General features: G+C 40.3%; 1 protein-coding gene across 1 annotated transcript in view; it reads left to right on the top strand.

Moving 5' to 3' along the window:
• The window catches only part of Pappa2 (pappalysin 2), a 262109-nt gene that overhangs the window by 172311 nt on the left and 73659 nt on the right, over positions 1-16139 (top strand). Inside the window, exons 14-15 of the mRNA XM_052199928.1 lie at positions 11088-11259; positions 14755-14932. Of these exons, the coding sequence (XP_052055888.1) occupies positions 11088-11259; positions 14755-14932 (350 nt within the window). The remainder of the gene's footprint in view (positions 1-11087; positions 11260-14754; positions 14933-16139) is intronic.

Below are 16139 nucleotides of genomic sequence, written 5' to 3'. Positions count from 1 at the left end.
TTTCTTTTTCTTTTTTTCTTTTGCCTTGGGAACCAACTTGAAGCCTACTAGTTTATATACACATATAGCATTTGAACCCACATTCACTACCTTTGAATAGTTCTGTACCTTCAGGTTGTTATCCATTGAGGTAGGTTCTGTAAAATAAATAATCAAGAAAATGACGCAACAGTCACCAACCATCAAATAACACAGAGTTCTAATCCATGAACTCTGGAAAAGCACAGTTACCACTGTCATGAGTTCTCTCAGCAGTTGCCCATTCTCCTCAGATCCCTTTCTTTTCATTGGCATCTCTGTGATCTTCCTGGCTATGTAGTAGGTTCCTGGTAGAACAGGGACTGAGTCTTAGGGCATCGGGAGTCCTCCTCCAGCTGGGCAGCCAAGCTGCGCTCAGTCCTTTCACATTTTGTTCCTGCTGTAATCAGCTTTGGTCTTACCAGAATCACTCTCTCTCTTTCCGTTGTCATTCTGCTTTGTGCTGCTTTGCTCCTCGGAACATTTGATGCTGCTCTCTCTAAGTTCCTGGAATAGTCTTTCAATTATTTGAAGCTGAGATTGGAAATGCCAGCCAGCCTTTGCCCTTTCTTCCCAGCCTAGATCAGATCCCAATACTTCACAGTGCCCACCATTTCTCTGCTCATCTGTGCAGAAACTGCAGATTCCCTCCCTGTTGATAGCTGCAGGAAGTAGAGGGCTCCCTCTTTTTGCCCTTTGCTTGGGGGATTAAGCTAAATTGTTGGTTTATTCCTTGGCTTCTCATCTTTTAGTTTTAGCAGAGGTTTCCCTTTTTGTGCTCCAGGGTGATGGGAAATGATCTCCTTTCCTGCTGGGAAAGCACTATAGAAATGAAATATGTATTGCATTTCTACTCATTTGATTATCTTCTTCCCCAAAGCAGTTTAGCAAATTAACATTGAATTTGTTTTTGTTTCTGCCCAGTCTCTTTTGAGCAGGGAAAGAATTATATCCGCTCAATTGTTCCTGAGATTTCTTGCCCAACTTTCTTTTCCCAGAATGATCTGCTCATAAAATGAGAGGGAAGGATGAGAACCCACTAGAGAAAATTCTGAGTCCCCTGGACAATGAGAAATGGCTGCATGGACAACAGTCTGCACTGGGAGCCCCAGCGAACTATTTCTAATGAGTCATTTCTAATGGAACTGTAGAAAAAAGTAAAAGACCATGTTCATGGTTCTCATCTGGCAGCTTTTTAGCACGTAGATAAGACTATTTTAAAGTATCTTTTATTAAAATTAAAACTATATAGGAGGTTATTCTTGGTGAGGCATGTTATAAGGATAATTTAGGTGACAACTTTCAATGGAAATGTAGGATCTAATTAGCAAGTATCTCATAGGAAAGGGAGATGAAGGCTGGAGTTGAACACCAAGAATAGCCCAATTTCAAAGCATTGCCTCTGAAACACTGTCTGAAGCAGGTTATTGTGCTGTCTGAGAGTCTGCCATTAACACTTATTTTCATGAAGTCTTCACATTCCATAAAGGTCTCTTTAAAATGGAAAATAGCTATCTATCAGAAATAAGCGTGTCTCAGCCAATGTACATTTCCCTATGGACTTTTGCAATGCAAAATCAGAGCCCTGCTGAAACATCATTTAGTGTAGGCATTTGTACATTATACTGAAAGATAAAAGACAATGAACTGAAACTGTCACCAGTGTCACAGCCCTTGACTCAGCACTAGTGTTGTTAGTAGGCTCTATTTTCATGGTAGCTGTAGAGAAAGTGCAGAGAATAAACACAAGGCTGTATTTCCAGAGTTCTGTAGACTTTCCAGTCTGCCAATTAGACAATGTTGACACAGTTGTGCATAAGCTCTGGTTGGAAGTCCTCTGACCCTATGTGGATTTTGCTCAGCATAGCCACAGAGGTATAGGAAGTCTGAATGTTGAAGTGGTGGCAAGTTGAATGTGTAGACTTCCATGACATCATTTAGCCTCACTACATGATTACAGGATGCCCCCGCCCCATTCTGTCTTTCCTCTACAAGCAAGGGAGTTGTTACTATTGCCCAGTCAATAGCTCTAAAGAGAAAAAAAATATCCATAGTAATTCATAGGACAAACATGATGTCAACAAGGGAGTGGAAAGTTCTGTGACTACGTAGGAAGCTTCTGTTGTAGAATCTGTAGAAAGTGTGCAAGTGAATAAGTAAGAGTCCTGAAGAACTCAGCATGCGATTTGTGTTCTACTTCTTGTGAATTGGCAAGCCATTCAAGGCCGTAGGACTCTTTTTGCTATAGCTTATACAAGGGTCACAGCCAAGCTAAGCTTCTTGTGTCTTCTTGCCTTGTAGCTTCCTGTCTAGTAGTGACATGGTCAGCAACTGTCCTTCACTTAACTTCACATGTGTCACTATTCCCAAGGCTCAGTCTGTACATAATGACTGTCACTCTTGGCTAAATAGTTTAATTGCTATCCAAGGGCAAATTGTCTGTCGGCAGGGAAGGCATCAACAAAGCAATCACTTGCAGGACTCCAGTAAATCATTCTGCATTAGGAAATGTCCCATGTAGAGAGAGTTGCAGCCTTTGGAAATTGTTAGGAGACATAGTTAGAAATCCTGTGGCTATTTTAGATGGGTGATTCTACTTCTCTGGGCAGGTGCTGGGAATCACTCTCTGCATGTTAGTCAGTAATTAGATTATTTGATTCTTTCTTTGGTATTCTACATATTTTATAATCTACATAAAAATCATGGAGTTTGGAACTTGGTAAGACAGGGATTTGAAAGGGAGCTCTTTTGGCTGTTTGATGCAAATCTGTTTCTTTTTAGAAGGACAGGGGCATTTGGATGGGACTTCTGGTGTTACGGCCAGACGTGGTAAAATCTGTGCCCAGAATTAGAAATGAATAAAATGAATTACCAAGTGCTGGGGCCACCGGAGTCTACTTCTAATCTTACAAATAGGTCACATTCTAGGAAGCAATGACTCGGTCTGGCGGAACTAGTGGGCTAAGATGGAGAGCTGAAGTGAGTGTGGAGACTTTAACAGAGGACCACAGACAAACTTCACTTTCTCAGAATGCAGGAATCAGAGAAATCTCCTGGGCTCAGGAATTAGTCATTTTTCTGTCATATGAGGGAATAATTACAACTACTTCCAAGATTTCTGTCAAATAAGATTCTTCAGGAGCCAAGAATTTGAATCAGTTTCCCTTTTCCAGATCCTGTCATAAAAATACTTCAAAGCAGCAGAAGTGGTTTGATGTTAGTAGTTTGCTATTAGAAATGTATTCTGCATTTAATCTGATTCCTATACTTGAAAACAAATGAAGCAAGAGGTGAGTAGGATACAGGCTGGGAATCCACGGTCTAAGTACAGCTGCTATTTGGTTTTGCCAATGGTAGTGGGAAGATTAATAAAGACTCTTTCTCTACCAATTTTTAGCATGCACCCTGTTTGCTGTCAAATCCCATGCATACATTCCTTCTTAGCTTTCACACCCTCTTGTTTCAATAAGAATCAATAAAGCAGAGCAGGGGACATCTGATCATCTTTTTCTTTCTTTTTTTTATTTGATATATTTTTATTAAATTTCAAATGATTTCCCCTTTTCTGGCCCCCCACTCCCCAAAAGTCCCATAAGCCCCCTTCCCTCCCCCTGTTCTCCCCCCCCATCCCTTCCCACTTCCCTGTTCTGGTTTTGCTCTATACTGCTACACTGAGTCTTTCCAGAACAAGGGGCCACTCCTCCGTTCTTCTTGTACCTCATTTGATGTGTGGATTATGTTTTGGGTATTCCAGTTTTCTAGGTTAATATCCACTTATTAGTGAGTGCATAGCATGATTGATCTTTTGAGACTGGGTTACCTCACTTAGTATAATGTTTTCCAACTCCATCCATTTGTCTAAGAATTTCATGAATTCATTGTTTCTAATGGCTGAATAGTATTCCATTGTGTATATATACCACATTTTTTGCATCCATTCTTCTGTTGAGGGATACCTGGGTTCTTTCCAGCTTCTGGCTATTATAAATAGGGCTGTTATTAACATAGTGGAGCATGTATCCTTATTACATGCTGGGGAATCCTCTGGGTATATGCCCAGGAGTAGTATAGCAGGATCTTCCGGAAGTGAGGTGCCCAGTTTTCTGAGGAACCGCCAGACTGATTTCCAGAGTGGTTGTACCAATTTGCAACCCTACCAGCAGTGGAGGAGTGTTCCTCTTTCTCCACATCCTTGCCAACACCTGCTGTCTCCTGAATTTTTAATCTTAGCCATTCTGAGTGGTGTAAGGTGAAATCTCAGGGTTGTTTTGATTTGCATTTCCCTAATGACTAATGAAGTTGAGCATTTTTTAAGATGCTTCTCCGCCATCCGAAGTTCTTCAGGTGAAAATTCTTTCTTTAACTCTGTACCCCATTTTTTAATAGGGTTATTTGGTTTTCTGGGGTCTAACTTCTTGAGTTCTTTGTATATATTGGATATTAGCCCTCTATCTGATGTAGGATTGGTGAAGATCTTTTCCCAATTTGTTGGTTGCCGATTTGTCCTTTTGATGGTATCCTTTGCCTTACAGAAACTTTGTAATTTTATGAGGTCCCATTTGTCAATTCTTGATCTTAGAGCGTATGCTATTTGTGATCTCTTCAGAAACTTTCCCCCTGTACTGATGTCTTCAAGGGTCTTCCCCACTTTCTTTTCTATTAGCTTCAGAGTGTTTGGCTTTATGTGTAGGTCCTTGATCCATTTGGAGTTCAGCTTAGTACAAGGAGACAAGGATGGATCAATTTGCATTCTTCTGCATGCTTTTACTATTTAACTTTAAATGAGGCCCTCTAGGAAGCACACCAGGATTGCTATTTAGTCCATAGCAACACTTCTTGGATAAAACCATTGCGATCACTTACTTAACAAAAGACCTTAAAAAGTGGGGCTGAAGCACAAGATTTCTTCTGGGCAGGAAAGATTATGACAAACTCTTTCTTGCATTCCCTACCACATCCTGTCTGTTCCAGAGTTTTCTGCACTCCCACCCTAATACCACCATCACCTCATCTGTGAAATTAAATACCATGCTAAAGCTGGCAGGGCCTTCGGTGGAACCTATTTCAACCCTGTTATTTTACAAATTTGCAGACAGAGAGCCAGAATGGTTAGGAGACTTATCCAAGGTCACAGATGTCAGCAGGGCAAACCACGGCCAGAGCCCAGATCACAAGGTATACTGCTTTCTCTACCATTCGAGGCTCATTCTTCAAGAGTATGATACAGACAGTTTCTCCCAGTATTGATTCTAGGGAAAGAGAAGCATTGTGGTCTTACCCTTCTAGATGCCCCAGTGAGGGTGGGGTATTGACTTTAGAAAAATTCATGAGCTGAGTTGCCTTGATTTTGAGTTTGGACAAATTTCTATCATGATATGAGGTCTGAAGAAATTTCAGGAGTATCATCTTATTTCTTTTGAGTTTGGTTTCTCTGTCACTACAGTGAGGACTTTGGGTCAATTTATCTTTCAGATCTATTTATTTCAGTTTTAGCAGAACCTAGTTCTTTTACAGTAGTTGGTATATGTCTTCCCACAGTTAGCATACAAACTTTCCTTAACTCAATATGAGGGAACCAGGGTTTCTGAACCAATTCTCATTGACTCTTCTAAGGTGAGCTAGAACTTTCATAGTCCATCAGACCAATACTCTTTGCCAACTCTAGATAGAACAGCCACAAGGTCCCCATGTATCAGGAACTACCTGGCTTTCACAATGTGGATCCAGCCTGGAGACTAGCAAAAAAATCCCTGCAGAATAAAATCCTTTAAGAACGAGAATATTACCAAGAGGTATCTGCTTTGTCATTCTATGGGGGACAGCTCATGGTAAGCTTGTCAGTGTTTCTGGCTACTCTACATGCAGAGAATGCTGTCTGTCATCTGGTCTAAGCTCAACCTGTTTGTCACTCACCATTGGAAGAGCTTCTTTCTAAAGCTGTCTCACTAAGGTTGATTCCTTTCAGCACAGATCTTTCTAAATCTGCTGGTCAGAATGGAAATGATCCAGGCTTACCAAGTGTTCTTCACAGCTCACAGTACAGGAGAAATCTTGACCTCCCTCTCTACCCCTACCGCCCCAGTTTTTCCCGCTGCTCCAGTTCCTTGTGTTCTGGCTATAAAGCCTTACGAATAACTTTCCAGGACATTTATTTATCCCTTGCACATCTTATTCCTTCCTGAAGGTCAAATCAGTGTAATGATAAAATGGTCTCTGAAGGAGCCATGAATTCATGAGTAACACATGACTTATTTCCCCTCTTCAAATGTATTTAATTTATTTTTTGTCAGAACTGGAGAAAACTTTAACTTTTGGCCTACCCTGTGACTTCTCTATGATAATTTTGGTTTAGTACAGTAAAACAGAGTGATTCAGCAGTGGAATTGATTTCTCTTTTGGGGGTCAGTTTTTCTTCTATATAATCTTGGACTCTAAAGTATATTGATATTTCTGCCAAGCTATATGTATTTAGACTTTTGGCGGGACAGAATTCACTCTTGGTGATTAGTAAAATCTTTGAAACCAGCTGCTCCTGGAGGCACATGCTTGTAATCCCATGATGGAGATAAGTGGGCAGGAGGACCATAAGGTGTTTAAGCCAAGTCCAGTGTGGGTGGCAAAGTGAGCCTTAGACTCCGAAGTCTAAACAATAACTCTTTGAATCTTAAAAGTATCAAAAATTCTTGAATCATACCACTGGTAGAATAAAAATCCATTCGGTAATAAAGGCTAAAAATATACACGTTTTAAAGGCTATTTAAATGAGTCTGTGACACAGCTATAATTGAGAGTCTGTCTACCTCAGAGTGGAGGACCAATCTTTATTGGAATCATGGTAGCAGGGGTCTTGCACCTCCAGACATCATTTGCATATCCAGTTACCATATAGAGTAGAAGATTGTTAGGAATGAGTGTGTGAGTGTGGAGGGCTTGGAGTTAATTCCATTCAAGAAGAGGATAGCCTGGAGTTGAACTTGTTTGTGAATAGGAATTCCTGACTTTAGTGCTTCAATTTAAGTCTCTTTGACAAAACGGGTTTTGGAATGAGAAGCAAGAGAAAGACTATAGGGGCTTCTCCTGAGATGGAGAGACAAAATAATAAAGCCAGAATGATGGATAGGTGGCAGTGTCCATGCTGTGATTTTTAAGGTCCTAGTGACTTGAAATTCAGTCATGAAAAATTTAATCCTTTGATTTACAACTCAGTGAGTCACCATTGACTGATCCCATCAGATCCCTTTGTGATTAGAAGACATTGTGATGAGGTTGAGAGACAAAGGAGGTGGGAGAGAAATACATTACCAAAGGGAACACACTTAGGATATTTCACAGATAGCACCTGGACAAACACTGCCTCTGCAATTTGCCACCATTTGAAAGAATTCTGTTCAATCCTCGAATGAACTAATAAATATTCTATGCAGCCCTTTCTGGTAAGGAACTTTTTGGTTCACGCAGCCAATGCTGCTCTTTCCTGACTTGGGCAGAAAACAGCAGGAAATCAGCCTCATCCCTAGGCCTAGTGGTCTAAACTGGCCTAGGAGGGAGGCTTTGGAGATGAGGATTTTCCTCCGACTCCCAAGTGTGGCCTCTAGCCAGTCTCCAAACAGCTTTAGTTTCCTTGTATGCCAAACCAAGATAAATAGCTTCTCTTCCCCTCCCACTCACTACATGGCAAAGCATCCCCTTTGCCACCTTCATTAACCTCCAGAGATGAAAGGAAGAGAGCTTTTGTGACTAAGAGGAACTATTCATGTTATTAGCATTGTCTTCCTGTTGCAGAGACTGGGTCGCACTGGGAGAGGGTAACAAGGTGGGATAATTTGGAACACAACAAACTTGCTCAGGAGGCAATGTTTGTAGTGGAAGAGAAACACCAAAGAGGGTTTGGGATTGGGGTAGGAGGAGAGAAGTCCACAATTGGTACCAGATGCCATCAGAAGCTAACGACCTGACAAACACCGTCCTCATAAAACAAATTCCTTTAAAAGGAAGTAAATGGAAATATAAGCTAGTGAAAGAATTTGCAACAGTTGCCGCAAAAACCATTTCTCACTTCATAAACAGGTTTGGGTTTTCATTCTCTCTGTCTGTGTCTCTGTCTCTGTCTCTGTCTCTATCTCTATCTGTCTGTTTGTCGGTCTCTGGTCATGGTCTTACCTCATAACATTTTTCTCTCTTGTGCACTTGTCTTGAGTTCTGCTCTGCTGCCAATGCTGGATACACTCCTGATGCTAGATAGATGCTCATAAGACCAGCAGCTAATGTGGTCCTAGCCATATTGATGGAAGTAGGCTCCTGCACACTGCTCACTTTCCGTCCTGTCTCGGCATGTGCTTGTTCTTCTTCATGATGTGGATTCTTCAGATAAAAACACAATAGCATGTGCTCTTTCATACATTGTTCTTGGCAATCAGTTGACATGAACCAGAGAGTTAATGATCCTTTCCTACTCCTACCTGCTCAATGTGCTAAATGAAATATAGTCGTTTGATGATTAATAACATGTCTCACTTATGGATTTGTAGTTCTTTGACATTGCGAAGGAAGTATTCTGATCTCACCCCAAAGACAGTCATGTTTTGACTCCCTTATCCGTATGTTGAGTATCTCTAAGAGACAGTCTTCTTCCTTATATTGCACACCCTCTGGCAGCATTGGATTTTGGGAATTCACACTTATTCGTTAACAGTCCTCTTTTCCTCAGCTTATATTTCTCCTTTCTTTCATTGGGATGCATGAATGTGATATCATCATAGGGAATAGCTATGGTATAAGACAGCAAAAAGATTCCTTTACATCATGTATCTTTACTTCTTCCACACCCTCTATCTCTCAGGCATGCACAGAAGAAATGAGAAAGTCACTAGAATAGTATTTAAACCCATGCATCAGGGATAGTCATTTATCACAGTCAGATCAAATCTAGCTCTTTAGGGGCTACTGCTTTTTAAACCAACTTTCAATTAGGGTAGGACCTATGTACACATTTAATGACATTTTATTTTATACTTTCTTATACCGTTGTCCAATTATCTGATAAAGTCATTGACAACTAATACAAACCAAGGGCAAGCAGAGTACAGCACTGATGATGACTGATAGCTATGTTCTCTAGTGATTATCATCACTGGCAAGGATAGCAATGGTAAGAAAATATGTTATTAGTCTCTCTCACTAAGATGAGTTCCTTAAGTGCACAGTCTTTGTTATACCACCAATGCCAGTCCAATGCCTTGTGAAGAATATGTCCTTTTATTGTGTGATAATCCATACAAATGGATACTTCTAAAGCCAAAAAAGAAAGTCTGTATTGACTACTGGTAGTTGCATGGAGAATTTGCCCAAATCATGCAATGCTGAGCCTCACTATTGTCTCACTTTTATGCACAAAAACCACACTCTGGATGACACACTTTTGTTAGCAAGAACACTTTTGGGAAGCAAAATTATAGAAGCCAAAAAGTAAGGCTAGTACATCTAGGGACATTTCTGAATCTTGGTACTATGACCTAGGTCTTTAATGGATTAGGTCTTTGTTCTTCTTTTGAAGGTATTGGGGTCTATATGGTGGTCAGATGGTTCCTCTAACACAGTATCAGTTGTGGTAAAGGTCTCTGGGCCTGTAACACTTCATGTTTAGTAGTGAATGAATGATTGGTGCAGAATGGTTGAATTGTTGTTGGATAATTATCTTTCATGAGATTTAACACATTTTCCATTTTAGTAACATGTACTAGCTTTGCTATCTGAAATAGGAATAAATTTAAGTAAGCAATCTTTTATTGTATCTACTATAGCCAAGTATATGGTGATTTAAAATTGGACAAGAAGTATTTCTCTTCAAGAAGTTCATACTCTTGAAGCTGTGAGATTAAGGGCAAACTTAGATGATAATTGCCTTGTGGGTAAATGGATGAGTAAACTAATTAAGTGATTTAAGAGCAAGAAAATGCATATATAATAAAATCAAGTAAATTGATTATTAGAAAGAACTTATTTTTTTAGACCTCTGTTAAGAGATTTGAAGGAAAAAAGTAAGTGTGACCTTTTAGAAATCTCATTAAATTTAAGAAAAGTGTGGAAGTGAGAGAAATAAAAAGGAAAAGAGCCTAATAGAAAACAGATACTGAGATGGGGTTTGACCTTTGTCAGCAGGACAGTAAAGGGGTTAACCTTGGAACAGTCTCAATCTTATAAGATGTGTAACCTATAAATCTCCTCTGAGGGAAAGATCTGAAACATTGGTCTGTGAATAACTCACTCTATGTGGTGCAAGTATTAAATGGTGGATCCTGGACTGAAGTCTGAGGCTAATGCTTTAGTTAAACTCTGTGTTTCCACTGCAGTGAAGTTACACTCTTCTTGCCTTGTTCTTTGTAGCATTGCTGCTGCTGCTATAGTCCAGGCTGAATCTCCTTGAACCTTTGAGAGTCTGTGTATCTCTCGGGCTACTGATCCTACTGGTCCAAGAAGCAATTCTCTACTAAAGGAGATATCTCTGGAAGTCCCTAGCACAATGTCAAACATGTGATGGGGATCTGATTCATACTGTCAGGTTTCCTTAGCTTATGTTACTCTTCAGTGATATGTACCAGTAATAGATATGTTTTTATACCAATCAGTCTATGATCTCTAATACTCAACCTCTTCATACAGGCACCTAGGACTTCCTTGTGATTAGTTATCTAAAAGGCAATGCCTGATGAAATCAGGGATCTCTAGGTTCTATCTTGGAGATTAGTCCTGGGTCTATTCCAATTGCTTGGGACCTAGAAATATTGTTGCTTAATGTTTCAATCACCATTCCTTGGAGTGTTGATTTCAGAGATTATCTAGAACACCAAGATTCCAGTTTTACCTCATCCCATCATTATTGACGTTCCTAGAAAGCCACAGAAAGTTAGCTGTCACAGTCTAATTTTATCATGCCTCATAGTTCTCAGTGAGACAGAACAAAGTGATGAATTCCATTTAGACTATGAAGAAAATTTTTTTGCAATTTAAGTGTATTTATATTGCTGCTGTTTCAGCTTATCCTAAGATGCTTCTGTTTCTGTCATCCTCAGCTGTGCTCAACGACCTTGTGGAGAACAGGGAAGATGTGTGCCATTGCAACTTGATAATACAGACATGGTAAATTGTACCTCAAGTAGCCCAGGACACATGGAGTGTGCTATCATTTGTCAAAGGGGGTATGTCCTTCAGACCAGCAGTGGGCAGTACCTCAGGAACATGCAGGTAAGTTGGAAACAGATGACCAGAAGGAAGGAGTTCCTGAGGCTGGAATCTATCTATCCTCTTCTCTCTAGCTAGAGTGGGAAGGGCTAGTGGTAGTAAATCTTTGAGAATGAAAACCATGGTCTCTGTGGAAGCAAAAAGAAGTATGGTGGTACAGAAATCTAAGGTGTCCAATCCTGTTAAACTCTGACTCCCTTAGGTGTTAGTTTCTTCACTGTATGGACAGTAGATATGAGTTCTTATTCAATGTTCCCTCAACATGTCTTTTTTCATAGGTGTGAATGTCTCAAAGTAGACTTGGTCATAATTCACAGCAAAATAGATTACTGTCAACTTATCTGAGGTTCATTTTAAGACTTGGGCTCTCCTGATCTACTTTGAGGATTGTTAGAGAAACATAACCAAATTGTACCCCAAAACATTAAATCCATAACTGAAGCAGGGGTTGTATTATGGTAATACGTTTTCCTCATTTTTATATATCTCATCCTGAATTTCAAATACACCATTTTTAGAATTTGGGGGTGGCCAAGGGCAGTAAAATATACTAGTGAAGTCCATGATTCAAGAGGCAGAGGTAAGCAAAATGTTTGTCTCCGTTATCTTTGAGGTGTATAATAGTAAGACCAAACAAAATAAGATAATCCCTTTAAATTGTTCTTACATTTGTACATATTCCAAAGAGAAATAGTGAACTTGAGTTATTACAGTGGTTAATGAACATTATTTAAAAGTTTCTAATAGAATGATAGGCATTAGTGCCCTCTTTAGTAAGATTCTTATATTAAGAAAAATTAAGCCTAATTAAGAGCTTGGTTTCCCATCTTCCCTTGAGAAAGCTTAAACACTCAATGGGAGAGTTTCAAGCACAAACAAACCATTGGAAATCAGGATCACATTATGAGGCAGTGAAGGTATTTGCTAGGTAAACTGCAATTGTGCTTGAGGAAAGAGTCAGAAATATTCATCATCATGAAAGGAGAGCAGGCACACCATTGCCAGTCAGACATTAATAGTTTGAGAGATGGAAATGTTTCAGTTTTGTGCCAATTGATTTCTTAACAGTTTGTGTCCCCGTGGAAGAATTTCATTTGCTTAGATTTAGTCAGATTTAAAGATACAAGTGTGAAGTTTAGAAGGTTTCATGAAATCACCTAGTCAAAAACAGTTTTAATGAAGCTTGAGGCAGCAAATTCTTCATCTAGAAAGATCTTCTATCACCTGGTCTTAACTCAGGCAAAGGTACTTCATGCTGAACACAAAGTAGAAATAATTCAGCAAACTATGGATTAAATACATGTTTATGGTAGGGTAAGAAGATCAGAGAAGAGACTGTATTTGTCACGCATTATTTGGACATTTTTTTTCAAAAGGAAAACAGGCAATACCCCAAAATGTCAAGAACAAAGGCCAGGCATCACACATGGAGTTTAGAGACAATCTTTAAATGATTAGTGGTTTGCTGCAGTTTGAACCAGGCCTCCCAACTGTGCTAAGTATGAGAGGAAGCTGGTTGGAAGAAAGATGGGGGCTCACATTGGCCAAACTCATGGTGGAGGAACCAATGGTGCCCTCCCGCTGACTAGTCACTGTCACCCGACGCTGGCCCCATGCAGGAAATTATACAATCCCGCCTCATGATCACAAGACAGTGGGGATATTTGCTTTCGGTTGACATGAGAACTGAAGCTAAATAGAAAAATATGTGTGGCTTTGACTTGAATCCTTCTGGCTGGCAACAGGGACACACTGGGAAGCAGAGGAAAACACTGAGCCAACATGTAGCGTCAGAGGTGAGAGGTGCTTCAGCAGTCATTGGACCCTTGGCTAGGGCACCAGTGTGGTCTCCTGATGGAATGACTGTAGTTTTACCACAGAAACTCTTCTATCCATCTTTGATCTTTAGCTCCACTGCCAGATACTCATTTTTCCCCAAATAATCCATGACTTTCACAGTCACCAAGTGTCTGCTTATTTTATACCTGGCCAGATGCATTCTTCTTCCACCTCTCCTGAGCTATTCAAAAGTCCTGATGATCTTTCAGGTTCAGCGCCTCTGTCGAGCTCCTTCTGCCTGAGGGTGGCAGTTCCTCTTGGAGCATCCTTGGTTGCTGCCTCCATTCCTATGCAATACCGAATCATAGGCTTGGACTTTGTAGGGCTATTGCATTCTTCTAGAATGTTTTTGATTTCTCTTATTTCTCATTTATATTCGTCATGTTGCAGTCTTTCTAATCTTTATAGAAGGCTGTAAAGATTAGTTTAGACTAGACTAAAATATATTGTTACTATCTGCCAACTCCCTATTTGCCTTCTTGCCTTTTCCTATCGTTTTCTTAGCCACTGTTTCAGTGATTTTGTTCTCTCATGGATGTTTAGCCCGTGGAAAGTATTATGTTTAGTGCAGGACCAAGTCCTTCTGGATACTCCATGCATGTCTTCTCATTCGTATAATGCCAATGGCTGTAGGCCTGTCCACTGAAATGGCAAGTTTGGGATATGGCCAGACTCACTCCTGGATCCCATGAATAGCAGCACCTTGTGTGTATTAAATCTCTTAGATACCATTCACCATTCATGACAGAAGTAGTTATTTTTAGTAGAATTATCAGTATATTTATTAATATGGTGTCCATAAGAAGTAGATGGAATGTAACTTATTTGCATGGTAGTGAGCATTGCAGTCAACAGCCAGACAATGTAGTCAACATGTGTCTCAGTGTTTGCACCCCCAATGGAAAGGATTGTTTTGAGTGGGAAAATTAGACAATGTACTGGAAGTATTTTATCAGTCATGCAGTTCAATATATATGCTATGCTTCATGTTATGTCTTATTTCTTATTTATTTTACTTTGGACTTTTGAGAGAGGATCTCAACATCTAAATCCAGTCTAGTGTTGAGTTCATGATACCTTGCTCCAAAGTAGGTAATTTGAAAGTTTATAAACAACCTTCTGAAAAAAAAAAAATGGGCATGTAAGGAGATGCCTAGTAATGTACAATAGCCCAGTGTGGTGGGGCCCTGATCCATGGAGCACAGATTCATTGGGTGGAAAAACAGAATAGGGCAGGGAAGATAGACAGTCGTGAGAAGAGTTAGTCAGCAACCATCCCTTCAGAAGAGAACATGGAGAACAGGAGCCCAGGACTCCCTAGCTCTTGTCCTTTCCAGTGTTTCCCCAGGTCCCAAAGCAGACATTTAAGTGCCAGTAGAAAGTTTGAGATCCTGGGCCCAGACCAGGTAGGACAGAGTCTGAAAATAGATGGGTCAGAGCAAGGAAAGACAACCTGAGACATGGCTTGGGAGAAGAGTGACCTAGAGTTCCTAGTACACATAGGTTCCTTCCATTGGCATCCCCCTGAAGCTGGACTGAACCAGTGAGTCATAAGAAAGGACAAGGGGACAAATGACCACCGGGACTCTTTCAAAGTCAGGAAATGATTCCAATAGCCATTATATGTGACTTTGACATATGTAAATTCTCTGTTTCTAGAACGAGATTCTCCTCACTTGTTCCTCTGGCCACTGGGACAAGGATGTGCGCTGCAAGCATCTTGACTGTGGTGTCCCCGACTCCTCATTGGTGAATTATGCGAAGTTCTCCTGCTTGGAGGGTACAGAATTTATGAAACGATGTTCTGTCTCATGTGCTCCACCAGCCAAGCTCCAAGGTACTGTCTGGCCAGCCTAGGGACCAAATGTGATCTCCCATCATCCTTTACTCTTAGGGTGGGGTGGGGTACCTATGAACATTTTTTTATCTCCCATATATACTTCAATCTTGCTGCTCTCTGATCTCTCTTCTGACAATAGAAACTCCCCTCAGGTATCACCATTCTTTGTTCCTGATCCTGTGTAGAGATATCCTAAATCAGAGGGTCCTTAATAATAAATAAAACTTAGTTTAATTTTTGTTTCTATACACATTCTCAGAATAAAACCCATTAGCATAATTGCCCTGATATTAACAACTGAGGTTCATGTTACTAAATTTTAATAATCAGAGACATTCTGCATTAGGTGTGTTTTGTTTCAGTTTGAAGATAAGGGGGACACAGTTACATAACTTATCCCTGGCTGTGTGTGTACTTGAGATGGAGAGGTGCTGGACCAGGCTCTAATTGACCACCACACCTTACTCTTTAGACATACTTCTCAGCCTTTAGTGCCTCACACAATGAGTCATTGCACATGCAGATTCCTCAGCCTTACGCTGAGATGTGCTATAGTAGGTTGGCAGCCTAGTGAGCCTAAGGCCAGCAGCCCTGGTTTATATAGGAAGAAACCACATTACAGAGAATCATATGGTATGGTATTGAAGTTCAGAACTCCGTATCTAAACTACCTATCTTAGGCTCAGGCTCCTCTTTTGTAAGTGACAGCAAATCCCATTTCCTTATCTGTCTCATAGGAGATAACTGGAATCTATTTGATAAGGTTGTTTGCTGTTTGGGGTTTATACATGTTCGCCTACTGTCTTAGGGTTTTATGCTGTGAACAGACACCACTACCAAGGCTGATCTTATAAGAACACCACTTAATTGGGGCTAGCTTACAGGTTCAGAAGTTCAGTCCATTGTCATCAAGGCAGGAACATGGCAGCATACAAGCAGGCGCAGTGCAGGAGTTGCTGAGAGTTCTACATCTTTATCTAAAGGCTGCTAGCAGAATATTGGCTTCCCGGCCAGTGTAGTGCCTCATATAATCACCATTAAAATACCAACTGTGATTACATTAATGCCACCCACTATCACTGATCACTATCTTTGCTATATATTTGTTACTTATAGATAGGAAGGGAGGCAATGATTTGATTGGTAGCTCTTCTTTCACTGAGTCTATGGAATCTTTATGTGATTCTATGCTATGTGAGACCTC

The sequence above is a fragment of the Apodemus sylvaticus genome, chromosome 12 (genome assembly GCF_947179515.1).
Source record: "Apodemus sylvaticus chromosome 12, mApoSyl1.1, whole genome shotgun sequence".
Lineage (NCBI taxonomy): Eukaryota > Metazoa > Chordata > Mammalia > Rodentia > Muridae > Apodemus > Apodemus sylvaticus.
Note: the sequence above shows the minus strand (reverse complement) of the source record. Positions and strands in the feature narration are given on the sequence as shown.